Below are 23,443 nucleotides of genomic sequence, written 5' to 3' on the forward strand. Positions count from 1 at the left end.
TGGAACCCTGGTGAGCTGCTGGTGGTCAGTGCAGACTCTGCTGAGCTAGATGGACCAATGGCTCAGTATAAGGCAGCTTCCTATGTCCCAGACAGATGTATCCTGCAGTCTTCTCGTGGAGGACCGTGTGGGGAAAAAATAAGGAGCAGAGATTGGAGCAAATTAAAATGGAAATCATGCAGCTGCCTTCCATTCAAAACACACACACAGCACTCAAAGAATTATGGAAAGAAGCCCAAAATTCTGCCTTATTATGCAGTAAAAATGTTGGCAACTAGTCTAGAGGCTAACAAAACCTGCTGGACAGGGATTTTCCCCCCTCTCCTGGTTGGTTAGCAACCCTAATACAAAATGGACACCCCTACTTCAAACTGGAGGAGGAAGAACCTCATGTCGTGATATTCCCCCCCCCCTTTTATTTAATTAAAAAAAACCTTGCAAGCAAAAAACTAGTACAGAAAATAAACAGGTAGTAGTACAAATTTCACCATCACCACACTTGTCTGTGCTCTTTTCAACCTGCAAGGAGTTGTTTTTTTAAAGGAACAATGAATATGTGCATAATTGTCCATCTTTTGCTGCATGTATAGATCTAGTAGAAGGACCAGACTAAACAATATGACAAAGTTCTCTTTAAAAAAAGAAAAGAATTGGAGCTGGTAGGGGAGATGATTAAATAACTAGCACTTTCTTTTATTTTTCTGAAAGTAATGGGAGTCTGTTCCCTCTGCATAAATATTCTACAGGTTGTCCTCAATATAGCAATTTCAGATTCCCTCGATTTCTCATTATTCCAATCTTAAGCTCAGTTCTCCACATTTGCACATCAGTCTGAGGTGCGTTGGTTTTTTTTAAAAAAAGTTCTGATGTGCAAAAATCTTCAACCCTTTACTGCATGTGTCTCCCAATACATTATTATATGCAATTTCACCCAGTACACTCATTTTTCAACTCTCTCCCCCCCCCCCCGCACACTTGTGAACACCTAATTTGGTTGCAGAATTTCATTGCAAAATCTGGAGGAGTGTGAATTGAATGTCTGTGGCTGTGTTTGCATATCATTTTGGGAAGGGAGAATTGGGGGGGGGGTTTACTTTTAAATGCAAACTGAACCTAATTTCTCCCTAATCCTTAATCCTCAATATCACAGGGGTGTGTGGTTTTTTTGCTTTTTACCATTGTGATATTAATAATTGCAATTTTTTTTGTATGTTTTCTAATAGAAAGCCTGCTGAAAAGATTTTAAAAGATAATACAGCAAAGTTTTAAAATCACTCTCGGTGGGATTTTAAGTCTTAAGACAATGTATATAGCAAACTCCTATACATACATTATTAGACAAATATTTTCATTTATAATTTTAAGGAATTACAGGAGCATGTCATCTTTTTAAAGGTTGGGAAAGTAAGACACTTTGGAAAAGCTCAGCAGACCACACTTTAAAAAAAACCCCAAGGAGGAACATGTCCTCAATAAATATGGTGACTTACTATTACTCAATGCAATACAGTTGACTAAAAGGTCTAACACGTCCTTCTATAAATAGAAACACATCCTTTCATTTATACTGTAAGGGTTTATTTTTTAAAAAAAGAAACAGAACCAGCATCCTGTTTTCCTCCTGTAAATGCAGCTATGTAATTAGTATGCATGCTTTGTGCATCACTGTTTCCACAAATCCTTTCCAGTCTTCACCCTCCAACATGGCAAGTATTTTATTTTGGGGAGTGTTAGTTGCTGAGCTACTAATTCCAGTTTTACTTACGTGGAATGTACTCCCCCCGCTCCTAAACACCACATTTTCCCCCCTTTTAATGTAATGGTATGTCCATATCTTCTAAAAATCACAAGATCTGTGGAGGTAGGGAGGCCCACACCACACCATGTAATCTGCTCCCCTTCTCCTCTGTTCTGCCATTAAATAAAACAAAACCCTCTGATTAGTTTGGACAGACTTATTGTACCCTCCCCTCTTCGCAACCATCCTCTATTATTAGGCCTGGGTGGTGAATGAGAAATCGAAGTGCACTTCCATCCACGACATATCTCAGTAATTCATTATCCTAATTTCTTTGGGGAGGAAAGAAGACCTTGTAAAAATTTTATCGCTTTATAACCTCATCTTTCAACATCAAAAAAACTAAGATCATGGCCACTGGTCCTGTCACCTCCTGGCAAATAGAAGGGGAAGAAATGGAGGCAGTGAGAGATTTTACTTTCTTGGGCTCCACGATCACTGCAGATGGTGACAGCAGTAACAAAATTAAAAGACGCCTGCTTCTTGGGAGAATAGCAATGACAAACCTAGAAAGCAGCTTAAAAAGCAGAGACATCACCTTGCCGATAAAGGTCCGTACAGGTTACAGATGCTTCAGGTTACAGACTCTGCTAACCCAGAAATAGTACCTCAGGTTAAGAACTTTGCTTCAGGATGAGAACAGAAATCGTGTGGTTGCGGCACGGCGGCAGTGGAAGGCCCCATTAGCTAAAGTGGTACCTCAGGTTAAGAACAGTTTCAGGTTAAGAACAGACCTTCAGAAAGAATTAAGTGCTTAACCCGAGGTACCACTGTATAGTTAAAGCTATGGTTTTCCCAGTAGTGATGTATAGAAGTGAGAGCTGGACCATAAAGAAGGCTGATCACCAAAGAATTGTTGCTTTTGAATTATGATGCTGGAGGAGACTCAATATCAAACCTATCCATTCTGAAGCAAATCAGCCCTGAGTGCTCACTGGAAGGACAGATCCTGAAGCTGAGGATCCAATACTTTGGCCATCTCATGAGAAGAGAAGATTCCCTGGAAAAGCTCCTGATGTTGAGAAAGATAGAAGGCACAAGGAGAAGGGGACAACAGAGGACGAAATGGTTGGACAGTGTTCTCGAAGCTACTAACATGAGTTTGACCAAACTGCAGGAGGCAGTGGAAGACAGGAGTGCCTGGCGTGCTCTGGTCCATGGGGTCACGAAGAGTGGGACACGAATAAATGACTAAACAACAACAACCTCATCTTACCACCGAACCATCCATCCTTCAAGGCAAAGAAAGAAAGAAAGAAAGAAAGAAAGAAAGAAGCCAAACTTAAAGTCTTGCAAGAAAGCAACACATGTGCATAGAAGGTATCAGTACTAAGGTAACAAAGGATAAGCTGAAATGAAACGAACAGGTAAAAACATTAATGGAACGAAGAAGAGGGCAGTGTGCACAATGGACAGTGCAGTTTGACAGCCTGCTCAGAATGTACATGCTTTAAGCATGTCAGCAGCTTCGCCTATCTCACACACTTAAGAATTAGGATGAATGTAGGAACTTTACATTTATTTATGAACACTTCCCCCCCAAGAAACTATCTAACCAGAATTAAAAATAATGTTTGTCTGCATTTGTGTGCATGTAAGTAGTATTAATTTCATTACATATAAAGCAACCAATATACTATTCCGTAAAAAAATATAACGAGTTGCCATTTCACTAATAAAAGAGTTTCTTTCTTTTTTATTAAAATGCTAGGCAGTGAGAAGGACCTATGCAACTCTCTTCCAACTATTTCCTGGAAAGGAGACACGAGATACATGCGTCCCAACGTCACCCTCTCTCTTGGCTCAGTCCACCAATAATTCCACTTTTAAAAAACCGTTCTCTGCTATTTCTGCATCTCGGCTACTCCCCCGCTGCAAAACGCAAAGCCAAAGAGTGTGTCATATTATACACATGGAACTGAAGTATTACGTGTGTCACTGTACAGCGATTTATGGATGCATACCATTCTTATGCTGTCCTGTTTTAAGAAACAGAAATATCCACAAAGTATTCCTCTATCCATCCACTCCAGATATGGAACAACTGCTGACAGTCCACCCCAACTCAGTTTCCAAATGGCATTATGCCAGTTAAAAACAAACTATTGTGCAATGTGCTGGTGCATGGTCGACATGGTTTATTTAGAGAGATGTCACATGGTTTATTTAGAGAGACAGTATGCAGCAACAGGCTGTGCATTCAACATTTAACCATGGTTTGTTGTTAACTATTATTTAACGAGACATGCAAAACAGGCCATAGTTTGCTCTCAGACCACAGACTGAAACTGGGTCATGATTTTAATCTCTGTTCTGAGAGCCAGCTACGATAAGCAGTAACTGTAGCGATGCCAATGATTTGGCAATCAGGCCAGCAGGGCATGTTAGATTACCCAACAAAAACCACTCCTAAACACTTAGTAACATTCCACAGTTGTCACCGATATACAGGTTCAATGAAACACAATCTTTACCTAACTGTGACAAGACAAGGGTTTTTTCTCTAAACCAGGTTCTAGTTTAACCACATCATACTTGCTGTTGAAAGCAGCAAAGAACAGTATGATGATTGATTACTGATACAGGATTGATTCATGTGAACAAATACGTTTTGTTGAAGCAAGTAATCCATGCCACTTTTTCCAAATACAATCCCATAAGTCAAGTCAATTTGCTTTTTTAAAAAAAAAAATCAGCTTCAGCAAAGAGGTCCATTTCTAAATATGTTTTGTGGATGACCCTTCAATAATAAGACATTTGCATTTGTATCCACGGAAATAATTTGATAAGTCACCCAAATGAGTGGCCTGTTAATGCAAATATTTTACCTAGTGTTTTGGCTTCTTCCAAATCTCTGGGTCACGGCAGTCTGCTGCACTGTTTCCAATACACCAAACACTAAAAGATAGGCTGCTCTAAAATACCAGTGAAAGAAACATCCATTGGCATTATCTGAGAAGCATCTGGATTTTATCTTCAATCTTTTGCAAAAAGAAAAAAGAAAAAAAGGAAAGAAAGAAATCAGGACATAGCTAAACAATCTAAGTGGATGCAATGTGACAACAAAATGTTGAAATAAAGCCATCTGTTTCGCATCAGAAGTTCAGATGTCTGGTTTTAAAAATGTAAAAGGGCTTTATCCAAATTAAATATTTAAAAACTCATATACATGAGTGTCAATTTTTCCAGAATGCCAACTTTTGACATACCAGAAACAAGCTTACAACAAATGGAGTTAGCTGTGTAACTATGTAACACCAAAAGCACAATTAGGAAACCAGTATCTGACGTGGTGACAGTATATTGACCCCTAAGGCTGTTTACAGAATACCAGTCAGCTACTAATTTTACCAATGCATTTCAAATTTTTGTTTAACTACCGTACTTTCATTTTCACGGGCTGAAGAAGCTCACTGTTAAATCAGTATGCAGAGAAAGTCAAGTTAGTTGGTAGAGCACAATACTCTTAATTTGAGAGTTGAGGGTTCGAGCCCCACATTGGGGAAAAGATTCCTGCACTGTGGGTTGTTGGGACTAGGAGACTCTTGTGGCACCTTCCAATTCTACCATTCTATGATTCGAGGAAATAATTTCAGGACTACATTAACCTTTGCTTACCCAACAGCCTGAATGCTCACTGGAAGGAAAGATCGTGAAGCTGAGGCTCCAATACTTTGGCCACCTCATGAGAAGAGAAGACTCCCTGGAAAAGACCCTGATGTTGGGAAAGATGGAGGGCACAAGGAGAAGGGGAAAATAGAGGACGAGATGGTTGGACACTGTTCTCGAAGCTACCAGCATGAGTTTGACCAAACTGCGGGAGGCAGTGGAAGACAGGAGTGCCAGGCGTGCTCCGGTCCATGGGGTCATGAAGAGTCGGACATGACTAAACAACTAAACAACAGCAACACCCAACAGCAAGTATTTCACAAGTTTCCACATCAGTTTTCAATCACCAATTCAGAGGCAAGCAATATCTTAAACAAAAGGCCACAATAGAACTGAAGCAGCCAATCAGGTACAGTATAAAATATTTAAATACTGTACAGTGCATACCCAAATGTACATTACTGTATTCAATTTGTCCCCAGTGAAGTAATATCTCCGTTTCCTAAAAGCAAGACGAAAAATGCAAACTCTCATGATGCTTTGGGGATGATCAATATATGGCATCAATTTACACATTTTAAAGATCTGGTAATCAAACTGATGGCTCACGAAGCTATTACTCTTTAGGTTCCCGATTCATCAATTAATATAAAACATTTGAAAAGTTGATATATGCTTTTTAATATAGTATTTTAATATATATTGATATTCATTTTAAATATATGCTTATCCAGATTCCCACACCCCGAGTTCATTTATCAATTAGATTTGAATACTTAAATGTCTAAGTATGGACAACCTATTGATTCATCTTTGTGAATTTCAAAATTATGATGGCGACATGAACATTGAATGAATGGTTTCTTCTGATCTGAGACTTTATAAACCTGTACTAGAGAAAGAGAAGAAACCTCAATATTCCGGAGGGGAAATGCCGTGGCAAATTCAGTGCATATTTGCCACTTCTTGCTCACCAGGACTAGTACTGCAGTATTCTGTCATCAAAATCTCTCCTTTAATTCCATAGTTAAAATCTGATGAGAGTAAAAATGGGGGCAAGGGATGCCAGCATGTTACAGAGAACTTAACTCTGTTTGAAATTCAAGGTCTGAGTTAGATATGTTCATTATTATAGTTATTTTGCAAGTAACTTTGCTTTTTTCTTTCTTTCTATCTGAAACTTGTTGATAAAAGCTAACTAAGAAAAAGCAATTATACATCAAACTGCAACTCAAAGTGGCATCTTTGATGAATATGCAACAGAACTTCATCAGGGGACAGGACATAAATTAAAAGTGTTATTGTTATTGTAGTCATCACTCTGAAAGGATTGACTACACCAACAAAATCCCAGCTACTTACCTTCTGAAAGCAAGCAGAGTTTCTATGACTGCATCAGAGTAATGACTACTTGTATAATGAGAAGGAGGGAGGAGGGAAGCCTCCGAGCTGTCACAACAAAAATCAACTTTCTTCTGGGAACCCAACCTGATGGTGTTGAGTAAACTATTCAAGCCCTGCCTGTATGCTACACAAAGCCTATCCTTTACCAGCCGGCAATATTGCAAAGGGTGATTCTTTCAGCTGTTCCATGAACGCGATTCCCAAAGGTTTACACAACTATGCCATAAACAAATTTGCTCTGGGCTGAGTTTTGGCAAGCTGGAAATCCTTCCACAACCACAACCACCTCCCTCTCCTGTGCTAGTTTTGGCTGCTTTTCAGCGTAAGGAACTGTAGAATGAAGAGCTGGCTGTTTGGAGGATGGAAAAGAATTAAAACCAAGGACTACACCACTATAAATAGAGAGAGAGAGACCAGAGTGGGTTTTTATGCCAGGTAATTTTTGGGTGTGTTCCTTTTCATCCCAAGAAAAAGAAGAGTATTTCTCAAGCTTGCAATGTTCCTGTGATTTGTAATATTTATTCACAGGCACAGTAAGGCATCCTCACTATTAAGGACTGGAAGAGCAATATCAGGGGAATGATTTTTTAATACTTGCACAACCATAAGGGAAGAGAATGTTAAGGCTTCTTAATATTCCAATAAGTACCTCGGCTTCACAGTGTTTGGCCATTCTGATAAACAGAGAGCAGAATTTAGAAACGCAAGTAAACTTAGAAAGCACAGTCTTTGTGTTTCTAATTCATTCTAAGAGAATTTAGGATCCTGCTTTTGTATTTACTTGCAGTCAAGGATAGTTATCAGCACCATATTTGGGGTACTGTCCAGGTCTAGGAAATAAAAACAGTATACAGTTAGGACTTTGGTTGTCCAATTTCTGTATTCTAGATATATTATCGGGGTGGCAACTCCTGCTTCTGCAAGTACTGTAAGGATTACATGGTGCTCTGTGGCTCTAGGGTAGGGCCTGGGCAGGCATTACACAGCAGAGCTAGCCAGCTGCTATGTGTTTATCTGCTACTCACCTCCTTACAGATTAGCCCACGGATGCTATTTAGGTGGCTCAGGCTTGAGCCCTGGCTGTTTGTGGCTGCACAGTCATACCAGTTCCCCTGGCAAGTGCACGTAGCTTAATTACTCCCGTCTTTGCTCATCCTACTGTTTATTTCTAATTTCGGTTATTTTAATAAAGCTGCAGCATTTAATCTCCAAATCTCATGTCCACTTCTTTTTACAATTTTGCACATCAATCCATTTGAACTAAGGCTGGACAGACAAAAGACACCTCAGGCTTTACCTTGGTGGCAACTATTTCCATTCCAATACCACTTGGAAATGAAAGAAACAGAAGAACCACAAGTCTGGTCCTCTGTAACACACATTTTGACTCGTCTTTTATAACGATCACCAATTCTCATGAGTAAATCAATATGTATTATGGTGAGCTGATGCGGCCTAGATGTGTGACAGCAATGTCTACAATTGTCAGTGAATTCACAGCCATGATTTCAGCTGATAGGCCATACATCTGTGGTAGAGTATATGCTTTAAAAGCAAGAGGTCCAAGGTAGAATCCTGCCATCTCCAAATAGCACTCTTGTCTCAAACCCTGGAGAGCAACTCCCAGTCACTGTAGTCAGTACAGTGGTACCTCAGGTTACAAACGCTTCAGGTTACAGACTCCGCTAACCCGGAAGTAGTACCTCGGGTTAAGAACTGTGCTTCAGGATGAGAACAGAAATCATGCGGCGCAGCAGCAGCGGGAGGCCCCATTAGCTAAAGTGGTACCTCAGGTTAAGAACAGTTTCAGGTTAAGAACAGACCTCCAGAACGAATGAAGTTCTTAACCCAATGTACCACTGTACTCAGTTAAACAGTCAATGGTCTAACTCAGTGGTCTCATTCACACATAAAGTTTAGTGTTATGAGGACAAGTCACAGCAAGAATGAGGCTCATGCACCCTACCTGGCTCGTTCTTCTCCAAGAGGAGGTGGTTTAGAAGCTTTGGCTTCCATTTTAGAGTAGGCATGGTTTGTTCTTCATAACCACACCCAGACAAACTGAGGTTAATCACAACTGTGGTTTGTCAAAACAAACCAATTTCAAACTGTAGTATATGAAGTTGGCTAGGTTAAAAAAAGCCCATCCAGTTAAGATTAACTACAGCTTGCATTTCAGACAACACACTAAACTGCAGCCAATCTGAAGTGGAAGCAGAAGATTCTCGATCTTCTCTCAGCCACACAGGGGTTGGAGCAAGGAAAGCACGTAAGTCTGCAGTTTGCTGCACCTGACATGCAGCAAACCAAGAGAGCAAAGGAGCAAGGGAACAACAACGCAAGGGAGATTTTAAAATCACTTTTCTGAATTGGCCGAGATACTACACACTTAACTTTTAATATGTTCCCTAGGCAACAAATGTTAACTCACCTAATACTTAAAAAATAAAAAGCACCCACATACCTCCTATTACACAACATAGCTAAGCAAAGACACAATCTGCATCATTCTGCAATATCAGATCTGTTCTGCCTGTCTACCTAAACATTAAACATATTAAGTGGCTTTTGCAAAAGCTGGTAAACTTGCAAAACTTTGCTAAACAATAGGGAGGAACTCAGGTATTCCTCTCCCTTCTTTAATTGTCTGATTTAACTCTGATTGAAAAACAGCTGCAAACAATTTAAATTGGAAGCATGTGAAAGTCTGTGCAATGACAACAAAGAAAACAATATTCATTGTTATCTTTTCAACAGGAAGAGCCTGTTGCAAGCTTCCCACCACATTTCTGGTAAGATTAGTGGCTGAACCTGAACCTATTATGGCAAACGATTCCCAAAGCTTGCTTAATTTTTTGCCTACTTACTCAATGGGCACACAAACAGGAAGTATATTTCTAATAGGTTTTGTGAGGAGAATACGATTATTTTCCAAAAGGGATGCAATTTTTATGTTGGAAAGTTAGGGAAAGTATTCTGATTTTAAAAACAACCAAGTCAGAAAGGGTCAGATGACACATACACACACAAGACTATTTGCAGGGAATATTTGAAACTAAGCAATACAGCCATTTAGACTGAAACCATGGAAAGTCTTGTGATCCACTTCTACATTCATCTTTCATCTTCTGATTTGTTTTTGGTCTATGTGCTAATTCAGATGTGCATGTACACAGTTTATCCTACACCACTCAGGGACTCACGTGCATGCTGAACATGTGAACTGTCTCTATTGGGAGTAGGGGAATGTACTGGAGATGATGTGAAACTTGGACAGTTAGGGTGATCTGCACTGGTTTCTTTGGTCATTTAGAAAAGGAAAAGTCACAAAGTCTTCCTCAGAAGCACACAAACAAAACGGCACTGCATCTTAAAGCAACACTGTTTAGGTTTCTAATTTAATCGAGGCAGAATTTGGGTAAGTCATCAGGCCACATCAGAAATTCTTTCGGCCACTGGTATTTTAAGGAATGTCAGAGCACGGCTTCTGTTAGTCTAACACAGACAAGCATTGTTCACACTGCTCTGTGGGCTGTTCAAAGACGCCTTTTAAATAAGACTGAGCCACGTTTCCCATACTAACAAAGTAGATTACTTAACATCCAGCACATCTTGGGCTTCCAAAGATTCGCCACCACCTCCCTGGCAAATGGCAGGTCTTGTCTTACAGGCTGTTATTCGTGCAGTTTTTAAGCTTATGAATAATACTAATGGTTCTTGGATTTTATTGCAATATGAATTAATTGGGTGTTTCTTGTACAGCCTGTTGGAAGAGACTGTTTTATTTTAGTCTTCTGGGTTGTTTTGAACTGCCCTTGTTACTGAGCAATTACGAATTGACATTTGGTGATTTGTTTTACACTTTTCTGTTGTTGGATTGTTTCATGTATTGTTTTTATCCATTACTTTGATATTTACTCACTGCCTTAATGTGATTTATATTCTACATAATGAGATACTATAGAGACCATTTCTGATTTCTCTATACAGTGGTACCTCGGGTTAAGAACTTAATTCGTTCTGGAGGTCTGTTCTTAACCTGTAATTGTTCTTAACCTGAAGCACCACTTTAGCTAATGGGGCCTCCCGCTGCCGCCGCCGCCGCACAATTTCTGTTCCCATCCTGAAGCAAAGTTCTTAACCTGAGGTAATATTTCTGGGTTAGCAACCTGAAGCGTCTGTAACCTGAAGTGTATGTAACCCGAGGTACCACTGTACTACCTCCAATGTCAAAGGTACTATATGCCTCTGAATACCAGTTGCTAGAAACTACAGGAGGGGAGAGTTCTGTTGTCCTCAGGTCTTGCTTTTGGGTTTCCCAAAAGGCATCTTTATTGCCACTGTGAGAACACAAATGTTGGGACTGGGTTGACCACAGGCCTGATCCATCAGGCTCATCCGTATCTGGTCCGCCTGCACACTGTCTCACCATAATGGTACATGCTCTCGTTATCTCCTGCTTGGACTACTGCGATGCAGTCTACATGGGGCTACCCTTTGATGGTGTCTTGGAAACTACAATGGCCTCGGTCCTGTATACCTGAAAGAGCGTCTCCACCCCCATCATCCAGCCCGGACACTGAGGTCCAGCGCCAAGGGCCTTCTGGCGGTTCCCTCGCTGCGAGAAGTGAGTTTACAGGGAACCAGGCAGAGGACCTTCTTGGTAGTGGCGCCTGCCTTGTGTAACACCCTCCCAGCAGATATCAAGGCAATAAGCAACTATTTTACTTTTAAAAGACAACTGAAGGCGGCCCTGTTTAGGGAAGTTTTTAATGTCTGACACTGTATTGTTTTTATATTCGGTTGGAAGCCGCCCAGATTGGCTGGGGAAACCCAGCCAGATGGACAGGGTATAAATAAATTATTATTATTATTACAACTAATCCAGAATGCGGCTGCCAGACTGATGACTGGGAGCGGCCACTGGGACCATATAGAACACTGGTCCTAAAAGATCTACATTGGCTCCCAGTACATTTCCAAGCATAATTTAAAGTGCTGAAGCCCTAAACAGCTTCAGCCCTGTATACCTCCATCGTTCATTCTGGAAACAGATCCAGCTCTGAGGACCTCCTGGCGGTTCCCTCACTGCAAGAAGTGAGGTTACAGGGACCAGAGCTGGATTTAAACTGCTGTGGGATGCAAAAGTCCCTGTCAAAGGCCTCGCCTTCTGCCAGGTTTCAACCTCCCTCGCAATGCCACAAATCTTTCCACAAATGCCAAACATGCCCCAGTGTTATTCGCAAACTCTTGTCCACTGCATTTTAATTGTGTTTATGAATAAGAAAGAATAATACAGATATTACTCAGCAATCTTTTACAAGTCTTAAGAATTTGCTGAAGAAGCGTTCTCTCTCACATAGTTCTCAGTATAATTTTTGTTAAGAGTTCATGAGAGTCCTGCTGCACTCAGCCAAATCAACAAAAGAAAACAATTTTTCATCATATTCAGCAGCTGACAAACATTCAGGCTCCCTAGGGCAACACCTCCCAGATAGATGAAGATTGTTCCCTTAATCACCGCAGAACCTTCAGATCATTCTTAAAGAAAAAACACAATATAACAGTGTTTATATATAAACAACTGGCATATAGCCACTGTTATCTATATGACATAAAACTACTTACGCGCTAAATACTTTAACCCGCATCGCCTACCAGGCATGCTTACTCATGCATTAGTATAGCAGTTGTTCTTTTAAAAGCTGGCATCTTTTTTGCCATCCAAAACACATGGCCTTCAGGATGCAGATTTATGCTAAAAGTACAGGCAGTGACCATTTTAGACATGTCCAACTGACGTGTGATCGCCAATGAACAGGTCCTTTTGGATCTGGAAGAAGGTAGAACAGGGGCAGAGCAGAACGAGGCAGGGGGGCCACGTTTATACACGCTGCACCAACGCATGTGGTGGCCGGGAACAGAACCCCCACGCAAAATGGTCACCGTCTTTATCCAAAATGTTGTTTAGGCCTCAACAGGATGCACAAAGAAAACCAACCCCTTAGTTTTCACTGGAAACATTGTTTTGAGATGGACTGTCTCCTAGCAGTAAAGCTGCTAGTAGGGTCCAGTATGGTTTCAAACACAGAATAAGAAGAACCTTGCTGTATCAAACCAAAAGTCTGTGACTGTTTTAAGTCAGTGACTGGATGCAGTGGTAGGCTGGTTAAGGGTCAAAATATTGAGACCGAAGGTGTCTAAGAGCACAGTGCTGTTCAGGGGCATTGTTTTGCCTATGGGTGCCATATTAGCACACCAGATTTACATATTGCTAACTGCTTTATTGTATATTTATGCATTTAATATGCCTTCTGTAATAGTATGGTGTTCTTGCGCTTTACCGATTCCATTTCCTAACTGTTTTCACACCTAAAACAAAATCACAACACTGAATTGTCAAAACAGTTTTTCCAAGTATAAAAATGCTTAGCAGTAAGAGCTGTTTTCAAACTTAAGAATAAAAGCACCATACTATTACAGAAAGCACCCAAATGCATTTATATTTTCCTGCAGAACACACATTTACACAATAACATATTCAGTAATATTCGCAGGTTCTGGACCTCTTTTCTCTCTTAAAATATACCTTCAACACATAGTCACCCATAAGCCCTATCATTTGTTTATAGACTTCTGACAGGACACCATTCATCTTGAGCTAAATTCTACTTGCACACCCTTGTTTCTGCTCCACATGTGCACATTATCTTCCCACACATCTTTTTTTTCCACCCTGGTAGCTACATTCCCCAACCCCCAAAAGCTCCCTTGATCTGCTTCCCACAGCAACACTCTCCAGTGGTGAAAGGCTACAACATCAGCACTGAAGATATTTCAAACACACAATGAGGATTTCTGGCAAGCTATACTAGGAACCACACCAATTCCTGGACACAGCAGGATTAAAAACACTACAGGCCTGCGTCATAGGCCTACTTGGCGCCAGCTTAGTTTCAGAACAGAGAAGAGGTACTACAACTACCAAAATCACTTTCCACCCTCCTTACCACAAGGTCATCTTAGCACCTTCCATGATAGAGCAATAAAAGAAAATTAAACATTGGGTTTTGAAACTGCCCGCTTGGAATTTAAGTCTACAGATATTTTCAAAGGAAACGTCCACACACTGCAGTTTACCGCCATCTTCTAAATTTCAACTGGCTGCAGTGCATAACCATTTTGCAGGAGAAAGGGAAGTCCTTAAACCCGATTCTGAGCAGCCAACTTAAAATGTATAATCGTATGCTTTCAGGTCGGACTGGTGGGGGTTTTTTTATTTTGCACTGTGATGTTCGCTAGCCTCTCTTCAGGCAAATAAATAGGGGGTCTGAAGCACAGAAAAAGCTAGTGCATTCTTTTCGGGGATGAGCAATAAGTGGCTTAAAGGCAAAAGTATTTATTATATTTTATGTATACAGTGGTGCCTCGGGTTAAGTACTTAATTCGTTCCGGAGGTCCATTCTTAACCTGAAACTGTTCTTAACCTGAAGCACCACTTTAGCTAATGGGGTCTCCTGCTGCCACTGTGCCGCTGCTGCACGATTTCTGTTCTCATCCTGAAGCAAAGTTCTTAACCTGAGGTACTATTTCTGGGTTAGCGGACTCTGTAACCTGAAGCGTACGTAACCTGAAGCATATGTAACCCAAGGTACCACTGTATATTTTTTTATGTATATTATTTAGCTGCAGAAGAAAGGACCGGTTTACAGACTTTCACTAGATCACTCTTCCTCTCCATTCTCAATATTTGTTACACAAACTTCTCCAGTCTTTGTTATGGTTATCACTACATTTTTATTTTGTCCCTTCTTCAATAAATTCCAAAGTAATATAAAAAATTCTTGCCCTCCTTTTTTTACCCACACTGCAACCCTGTATGGTAGGCGGAGAGAGAGAGAGTAAATCACCAAAGGGCTTCCAATGGAGTTCATGACTTACAGAATTTTTGAACCTGGGGGTCTGGGTCCAAGTCTGACACTCTAACCCAGGGTTTCCCCAAACTTGGGTCTCCAGTTGTTTCTGGACTACAATTGCCATCATCCCTGACCACTGGTCCTGCTAGCTAGGGATGATGGGAATTGTAGTCCCCCCAACAAGTTTGGGAAACCCTGCCTCACCACTATGCTACAAGGGCAGCCGACATCATACACTCCAATATCTTCTGTTTGTATATGTTTTTCAGAGAAGGGTTTCCCTAAAGAAAGATGACTAGTGTCTGCTTCACAGCTGTTCACCTCCCGTCCTCATGGGGACAGGCCAAAGCTCAAGCCATTTTAACACATTTTCCTTTGGACTAGTTTTTTGTAGCTAGGGTTAAGCCAATAGCGTTCCTGCTTAATTATCATTTATAGCCTATTCCATCTGAAAGGCTCAGGGTGGGTAACATGAACAAAAGAACAAAACCTGAACCTTAATGAAAGCAGAACGGAATTCCAATATGGTAAAATCCGTAAGCAAGAACCATGCGCTCCTCTGTCCCACCTCCCACTTCTCTTGAGAAATGCCAATCTTCCCAAGCAATTATAACGATCTTATCCCGCCTTCTCTTGCAAAACAGATCACATATTTACCTAAGTGTGCTTTTCTGTGCATTTTATTCAGCTTTGAATCAATTTGTAATTATCTATACAATATTGTTTTCATCAAAAGGATATGGCTTTTTGCAAAGAACCCAAACTTCAGGGGAACAAATGCACACAGATAATAACATATACCAAAAAAAAAATCTGAGGAGCATGTCACTACTGAAAACATTAAGACCAACAACAACAACAATCATAATACTAACTCTTCAAATGCTAGAAGCAGCAAACGAACTAGGGAGGTAACTGTACCTTCAGATGGCAAGGGAGTCAAGGATGAGCTAAAGGAGGAAAAGGTGGTTAGAACACTGACCTTAACACACTGCCCTTAAAACTGTTTTATTTTTCACTACTTAGAGAAACTAGGATGATTTAAGTGCAACACATATTTGTTCCCTATGTTCTCTCCAACTCCAGGAGAGTTGCTGCTTCGGTTAAAAAAGGCTTGTGGTAGGATGAACAAGCTGCTATGAAACATGAAGATACTTGGGCTATGTGGGGAGTGTACTTCTGCAACTTAATAGTAAAAAAATCAAATGCAACAGAAGTCATGTGGCTGCCTCTAAAGCAGCTTCCCCGTACCTCTTTCCTCCCCTTCTCTCCCCAGTAATATCCAAGAAACTAAACCGTGTGATAGGACTTCATCACACCATGAATTTTTCCCACCCCCAGAAACAGAAGCTAATAAAGTGGAATGGAGAAATGAGCAATGCAATGGCATCGCATCATACATTTCAGTTGCTGCTCCTGTCAGCAGTCATATGATCCCTACTGTTTCTCATTCCAGCCTCCAGATGATGTTTACAGCCAGAGCATCTGCATTTTGATGTTACAATAAAGGAATGCACATGCATATTTCATTCAAAAATCAATTGCTTTCAGTTAGCGTGGGGTTTAACTGCCACATCCATTCTAAGAACATATGAACATCAGTTCATGGAAGAGACTGCCTTCATTGTGTTGTTCATTCATTCATTCATTCATAGGAAATTACTATTACAAACACTGTCCCCTTTGGGGGATTACACAATCTTTCCAGTAACCTCGTTCAGATACGGAGGCGTGGGAACTGCTGTGCTGCAATAAAATGTTTCAGTGGATCGTGTTTACCAGTTAAATTCCAACAGTTAAAAAATAATAATTATGGGAAATAAAGATTAGTGGATACCAAGCTACTACAAACCAGGGCTGAACCTTACACCAGAAATACACAACATGTTACTCATTTATGACTTAGCAAGGGAACTTAGCTGAGTCACTTGATCTTGTATACGGATGGGTCCCCCCCCCATATCTACAGTATTTCCTATGGTCGCTATGGCAGCCCCAAACAAATGAAAACACAACAGTGAGTTGAGGACAATGTGGATATGAAAGTTAGCAAATATTTCCTTTTCAACACTACATTTTAGAGAATGGAGGGGGGGGGGGAGGCAGAAATCTTAAACACACATATCGTCACTGAAAGGCTATAGGTGATGGTTTTCTCATCTTGTTCAAAGCATACCTCCCTAATAGCACATCTCAGAAAACACTAATTTAGGGGACTGAATGTACTTCACCTAAAGGACATTCCTAACTCGAGGGTGCTTCAGCTCACATCATTTCCTACCTAGTCCCCACAGCTGACATCCACTGGCAAGGGACAAGAGAGAGTTGCACAGTCCAGAGATGCTAGTATTCTTGTGCACCATTTCCTCCGAGTTCAATAGCTGTTTGTATACATATGAACATATAAAAAGACTACCTTATTCCAAGTCCACCTTATACATGGGTCCATCTAGCTCATTAACCCGACAGGAGTTTTCCAGGGTTTCAGCCAGCAATCCTTCTCAGCCCCAACCTGGGACCTTCTTCACGCAGAACGTATGTTCTACGTTGTGTGACAGCCCTTCCCTAAAGCAAAGCTACCTCGGTTTTGCTTCTGTGCACGTGGCCTTTATAAGCAAACTTCTCTACAACGTCTCTACAACTCTCCCACGTACAGGGAAGAGACACAATGATGTTTTCTTTGGGATTTTCTTTGGTATTGTTCCTGAAAGGGCTTTGACAATATAATCCTATTCACACTTACCTAGAAGGAAGCTTAACTGAGCAAAGTGGGACTTGCTTCTGAGGAAACCTGTATACTAGGATTGCACTCTGGCTGGCAACAGCTCTCCCAAAGTTTTAGACAGGCATCTCACGCAGCCCTACCCAGAGAAGCTGGTAAATGAATTTGAGATCTTCAGCATGCAAAACAAAACCTGGAAGAGTGCTACACTGTCATATCCTAAACGGAATAACAATCTGTTTGCACTTCCCCCCAAAATGACATGTCCAAGACATTTTATGAGTAAGTGGAGTAGAAATGCACGTATGTTTTAAGTAAAATATATGAACTGGGGCATAACAAAGGTCACTTGGCTTATAGCTGACTTTTCTGTGTATTTATTCTATAAAATTTCTATCCTGGCCTTCCTCCCAAGGCAGCAAACATAAAAAATAAAACAATAAAAAATACAAACATATTAAAAATATTTTAAAACAATTTAGACTGTAGGCAGTCTAAACCATAACCCCAGAGGCATACAGTGGTACCTCAGGTTAAGAACTTAATTCGTTTTGGAGGTCTGTTCTTAACCTGAAACTGTTCTTAACCTGAGGTACCACTTTAGCTAATGGGGCCTCCTGCTGTGGCCGCACCGCCAGAGCACGATTTCTGTTCTCATCCTGAAGCAAAGTTCTTAACCCGAGGTACTATTTCTGGGTCAGCGGAGTCTGTAACCTGAAGCGTCTGTAACCTGAAGCGTGTGTAACCCAAGGTACCACTGTAAATTTAAGAGTCCTATGAAAAGCCAAAGGATATCCCACCATTCTGAATCAAAGTAAGGGGCACACACAAAGCAGAGGGACTTCAACCTAAATGAAGTTTGCTAGGAGGCACCAGGTGCCTTGAAACAAAAAAAAACCCCATCAGCCACTTATCTGTACTATTTATACCCTAGTCTTCACTCCATGGAGCTCAGAGCAGCCTTCCATATGGTTCGCAGGTGGTCTACCAACCAGGAAACGTTCAGGGCAGATGCCTTTTCACTTTGTTGAGCCACTTCATGTCCCTTCGGAGTGTTCATTACATCCTTTGGCCCTGATCCCAAAACCACAGCACATGCGTTTTGCATTATTGTCTGATTTTTATTTAACAGCCTTTGTTCGCATTATTAAAGCAAGCAGCACTTGAGTTCTGATTTGTTCTTCTTCCGTTACAGCTTCCCTACTTGCTGTGCTTCAGCATGGACAACAGACAAGAAGCAGACCCATTCTTCTCTTTCCAACTTCTCTTTCTGGCTCGCAGACACGGCGAGTACTCTCTGCAATACCGTCAGCTAATCCAGACTACTAAGAAATATTTCTTCCACATAATTAAGCTTTTAAAATAGGCTTGGTGTCCCAACAGATTTCCTGCCTATAACCAAGACATATTAACGTACAATGATATGAAAGAACAGGTTCTGGCCTGTTGCTAAAGTAAATTCCTATCATAATCTACAGGGAAAAATGAAATCTGCACTTTTGTGCTTCCACTATACTTGCGCACAAACCCGACACAAAAGACAGATTAGATTATTTTCAGAGCGGCGTACTCTGTTTCACACACCCTCATTTATACCTGCACAAAACGAACAATGAAATGCCTTGGGGAAGAGACTAGAGTGTTACTTAGCCTGGCTACATTGCTCCTGGTTTCTTTGGACAAGGCCAGCACCTGAATTTCTCCAACAATATTTTCAGATTGTCAAGCTGCCATGTGCTGAACTACCTGTTCTTTTATTTTGTGTACACAAACGCTAAGTACAGTCAGCACACTTGTTAACTCTTCAGATGCAGCCCCTGAGGAGGAAGTGAAAAGAACTGGAGACACAGGAACAACATTCACCCTTAATTCCCCTTGGAAGCATGATTGAACCTAACCATTCCAATGGACTGGAGGCAAGTTTCAACTTTTCAGTTTAGTGGCTTTTTCTTTTCAGTAACCAAAGGATGATAAGGAGAAGACAAAGCACACTTATGAGGTTATTCTTGCGGTGCCTTCCTTGCACTACTAGATTATGCATTTTTTATTTTGTTTTAAGGTTTTCTTTATTAGAAGCACAGCTGTTCCCTCCACTAACACCCCACGTATGCTTTCCCTGTTCAGAGAGATTTCCCTTCAACTCTACATCACAGTCACATACATGCTAAAGATGGTTTGCTACGTAGCAAGGAGATTTTCAAACTGTGCAGATTCCTAAGCATTCCCAGGTATTGCCTTTCAAACGCTTGAGCCCAACAATTGCCTTTTATGAAGCTAAGTTGACCTGACCTCCATGGGTGTATTTACTGAATCTGAACAGGGTGCCTTGTAAGGTGCATTGTTTTTTCACCAGAACACTCTGTCCACATCCCCCCCCCCTTTTCCCTCTCTCCAAGTGCTTCCACATTGTATTTTACTTCTAAGGATGGGTTTCTCCCACACACAAACTTTTTATAACAGGAAAAATATCAGCATTTTACACCAGATTGGCTTTCCATTATATCATAGAACGCCTTTCACACAAAAAAACAAAAACCCACACACAAAAAAACCTCACAAAACCAGGCTGCGATCCTGTGCACACTGATGTGGAAATGTGCACCATGGAACATTAAATGGGTGTTTGGGTTTTATGCCTTTTCATTGAGTCCTCATCTGCTTATTCCAAAGTAAATGCCCCACAGCCTGCTCCCCGTCCCAAGCAAGTGTGTATACTATACACTGCTTAAGAGATACACACACATAGATAGATGGATAGATAACGTGAGTATGAAATACGTGCTTCTTACAGTGCGAGTCTAAGCAAGCATGCTTACTCAGAAGTACTCTGGCGAGTCTTAACTGCAATCCCCAAACAGAACACCCAAAACTGTCAGGAAGAATCAAAAACTAAATCCAAAGAGGAAATGCTCTGTTCGACTAAGAGCTGTTCGACAGCCGAACGGGTTTCCCTTGGGACATGGCGGTCTCTCCTTCCTTGGAGATCGGGTGACCACCTGGAGAGGATTCTTCGGCTGAGGTTCTTGCATTGCAGGGGGCTGGACTAGATGACCATAGGGGGGTCCCTTCCAACTCTACATTTCATTGATTCTATGATCACAGCAACTCTACAGACCACGTTCCTCACGTGTTGAGGTCTCTGTCGAGTCAAAACCACCAACATCCCAAACACAAACGCCCCGCTCCACCTCTAGTGAAACTCTCGACCTCTTGGCCAGGGCAGAAGAAAAGGAGGCGGAGCGCGCCCGAAAGGCAACTTGTTGCAACGTAGCCAAGCTGCTCGATCAATCCGCAGAGGCTTGCAAGGGGTGGGGGTCGGGGGGGGTGTTTTGCGTTGCTTCCGCGCGCCTTGAAGCAGACGGCAAAGGCTGCGGGTGCTGCTTACCCGGAAGGAGGGAGGCGAGCCGGTGCCGCGCACGTCTGGCCGTCCATTCCTCTCCAAGGCGGCTGAGGCTGCAGGCTCCAGGTGGAGGAGCTTGGAAGTCTTTTCCGGCGGCGCGCGAAGGAAAGCGCCCCCGCCGAGGCGCGCAGGCAAAGGCAGCCGCCCGCCCGTCTCACCTGCGGCGGCGGAGGGGCAGAGCGCGCTCAAAGGAGGCGGCAAGGGCTGTCGCCCCCCCGCCGACGGAGCGCGCCGTCCCGCCGCCCTGGGAGGCAGCAGCCTTGCATTCTTCGCCTCCTTCCCCGGCTGCGGCTGCTGCCCTCGCACGCCCAGACGGTCCGCTCTGAACCTCCCTCTCTCTCTCCTTCCTTCCTTCCTTCCCTCCTCCCTCCTCCTGCTGCTTCCCCTGGGGCTCAGCGGGAGCCCGGCACGGAGCGCCAGAGGGATGGGAGGCTGCCCTTTGAAACCACACCTTGGAAAACTTCGCCAGGGAGTGGGGAACTGGCAGCGAGGAGCCTTCCCGGACGCAAACGCCAGAGGGAAACAGAGCTTCCCTGTTCCTCCGCGCTGCTGCTGGCGGTGGCCGCCGTCTCCTCCTCCTCCTCCCCCCGCTTCGGGAGCCCTCGCCGCGGCTTCCCGCCTTGGCGCACACTGGCCTCGCCACACGCGCGCGCACGCCGCCGTCCCTCTGCGCGTTTTCCCGGGATCAGCCTCGGCGCTGGAATTCCCCCCTCTTTTCACCCAGCGAACTGCCGGAGCAGCAGCAGCAGCTGTTCCCGTTAACGGGCTGCTCCAAGCTGCCGTCCCCCATTCCGGCCGCTAGGGCGGGAAAGCCAAGCGGACCGAGAGCCGCTTGCAGGTGGGGGAGTGGGAGGGACTGATCCTGCAGCGTCTCGCCCTGCGCTCCTCGTTTCGACCTCTCCTGCTCTTTTCCCGCCTCTTCTGCTGGAGGAGAACGCTTCGTGCAGCCTGATGAACCAGCGGTTCTCAAACTTTTTCTCTGCGCCACACTTTGGGAATAAGAAATTGCTCGCGCCACTGCCCAATTTGTTATTGATAAGAAATACCCTGAGAAACGAAAAGAAAGAACTCTTGGCAGTGCTTGATTTCGAACGCAGAGCACAACTACTTTATAATGTGATCGTGGGACGTGCAGAAAGTATAAAACAATGCAGCTACAATGCATGAATCATTCCCAAAATATAATATAATGATAAGTGAGCCACTTACATATGTACCTTAAAGTCGTGACCGACTCTAGGGTTGTGCGCTCATCTCGCTTAAGAGGCCGGGAGCCAGCGCTGTCCGAAGACACTTCCGGGTCACGTGGCCAGCGTGACGAAGCTGCTCTGGCGAGCCTGCACCAGCGCAGCACACGGAAACGCCATTTACCTTCCCGTTACAAAGCGGTCTCTATTTATCTACTTGCACTTAGGGGTGCTTTCGAACTGCTAGGTGGGCAGGAGCTGGGACCGAACGATGGGAGCTCACCCTGCCGCGGGGATTCAAACCGCCGATCATGCGATCGGCAAGTCCTAGGCACTGAGGTTTTACCCACAACGCCACCTGCGTCCCCTACATGTGTACCTTAAGAATGTCTAAATTATTATTATTATTACCCTTATTTATTATTATTATTTATTTGGCTTCCAACCAAATATTAAAAACTCGATGAGAGGTGTGAGCTTGCTATTGCCAGGAAATCTCATTTATTTAGGTCCAGTTTGAGACAGACAAATTCTCATCTCATCAACACAAAGAAGCTTTTCTCTTTTCTGATCTTTCATATTTGTTGAGAAATGAAAATCCCCATTCACAACAATATGAAGTGGAGAACAGTAGAATAGCCAATGCTCCTGAATATCCATATTCTGCAAATAAATAACAATCATTTGATACTATACTACACTGAAATGTTTAAATGGTTCTTTGACGGTCCTGGAATCTTCACACTTGCCATCTTTTCCTTACACACCTTTGAGAACTACTGCTCTAGCCCATAAAAGCCCAGGTGACATTTAGTTATTATTATATTTGTACGGCATGAGTCTTTTAAAAGAGGCCCCGTGGAACATGTGTACTCTGTATCCACGGGGCCTCTTTTAAAGGACTCACTCTGTATTATGTTCCACCTTTCCTTAAAATGGATACACTGCTTTTTCCTCCCCTTGTCCTTATGATCCTCATAACAACCCAGCGAGGAAGCTTAGGCTGGGAACTGAGAACTAGCCCAGGGTCATTCAGTGAGCTTTCTGACTGAGCAGGGATTTGAAGATGCATTGGAGTTGTGGGGAACACAGATGGGGAGACTGCTGTTGTGCTCATGTCGCAAGGACTACCGCATTTTTCGCTCTATAAGACGCACCAGACCACAAGACGCACCTAGTTTTTGGAGGAGGAAAACAAGGAAAAAAATATTCTGAAATTCAGAAGCCAGAACAGCAAGGGGGATCGCTGCGCAGCGAAAGCAGCAATCCCTCTTGCTGTTCTGGCTTCTGTGATAGCTGCACAGCCTGCATTCGCTCCATAAGACGCACACACATTTCCCCTTACTTTTTAGGAGAGAAAAAGTGAGTCTTATAGAGCAAAAAATACGGTACCTGATTCCTTATGTT

The 23,443-nt window shown here is 42.6% G+C and overlaps 1 protein-coding gene across 7 annotated transcripts in view; it reads right to left on the minus strand.

Annotated features, from left to right (window-relative positions):
- COBLL1 (cordon-bleu WH2 repeat protein like 1) overlaps positions 1-21,218 on the minus strand; it is a 91,542-nt gene extending 70,324 nt beyond the window's left edge. For 3 of the 7 annotated variants that reach the window (XM_082236681.1, XM_082236683.1, XM_082236679.1), the window contains exon 1: positions 11,842-12,053. In XM_082236681.1, coding sequence (XP_082092807.1) covers positions 11,842-12,038 — 197 coding nt within the window. In that variant the 5' untranslated portion in view covers positions 12,039-12,053. Of the gene's footprint in view, positions 1-4,626; positions 4,723-6,769; positions 6,866-11,841; positions 12,054-12,439; positions 12,478-20,834 lie in introns of those variants that run through there. The other 4 variants (XM_082236680.1, XM_082236682.1, XM_082236684.1 and 1 more) reach the window with 4 other exon arrangements.
- Between the last annotated feature and the right edge of the window lie 2,225 nt (positions 21,219-23,443).

Source organism: Podarcis vaucheri (genome assembly GCF_965113315.1).
Source record: "Podarcis vaucheri genome assembly, chromosome: 1".
NCBI classification, from domain to species: domain Eukaryota; kingdom Metazoa; phylum Chordata; class Lepidosauria; order Squamata; family Lacertidae; genus Podarcis; species Podarcis vaucheri.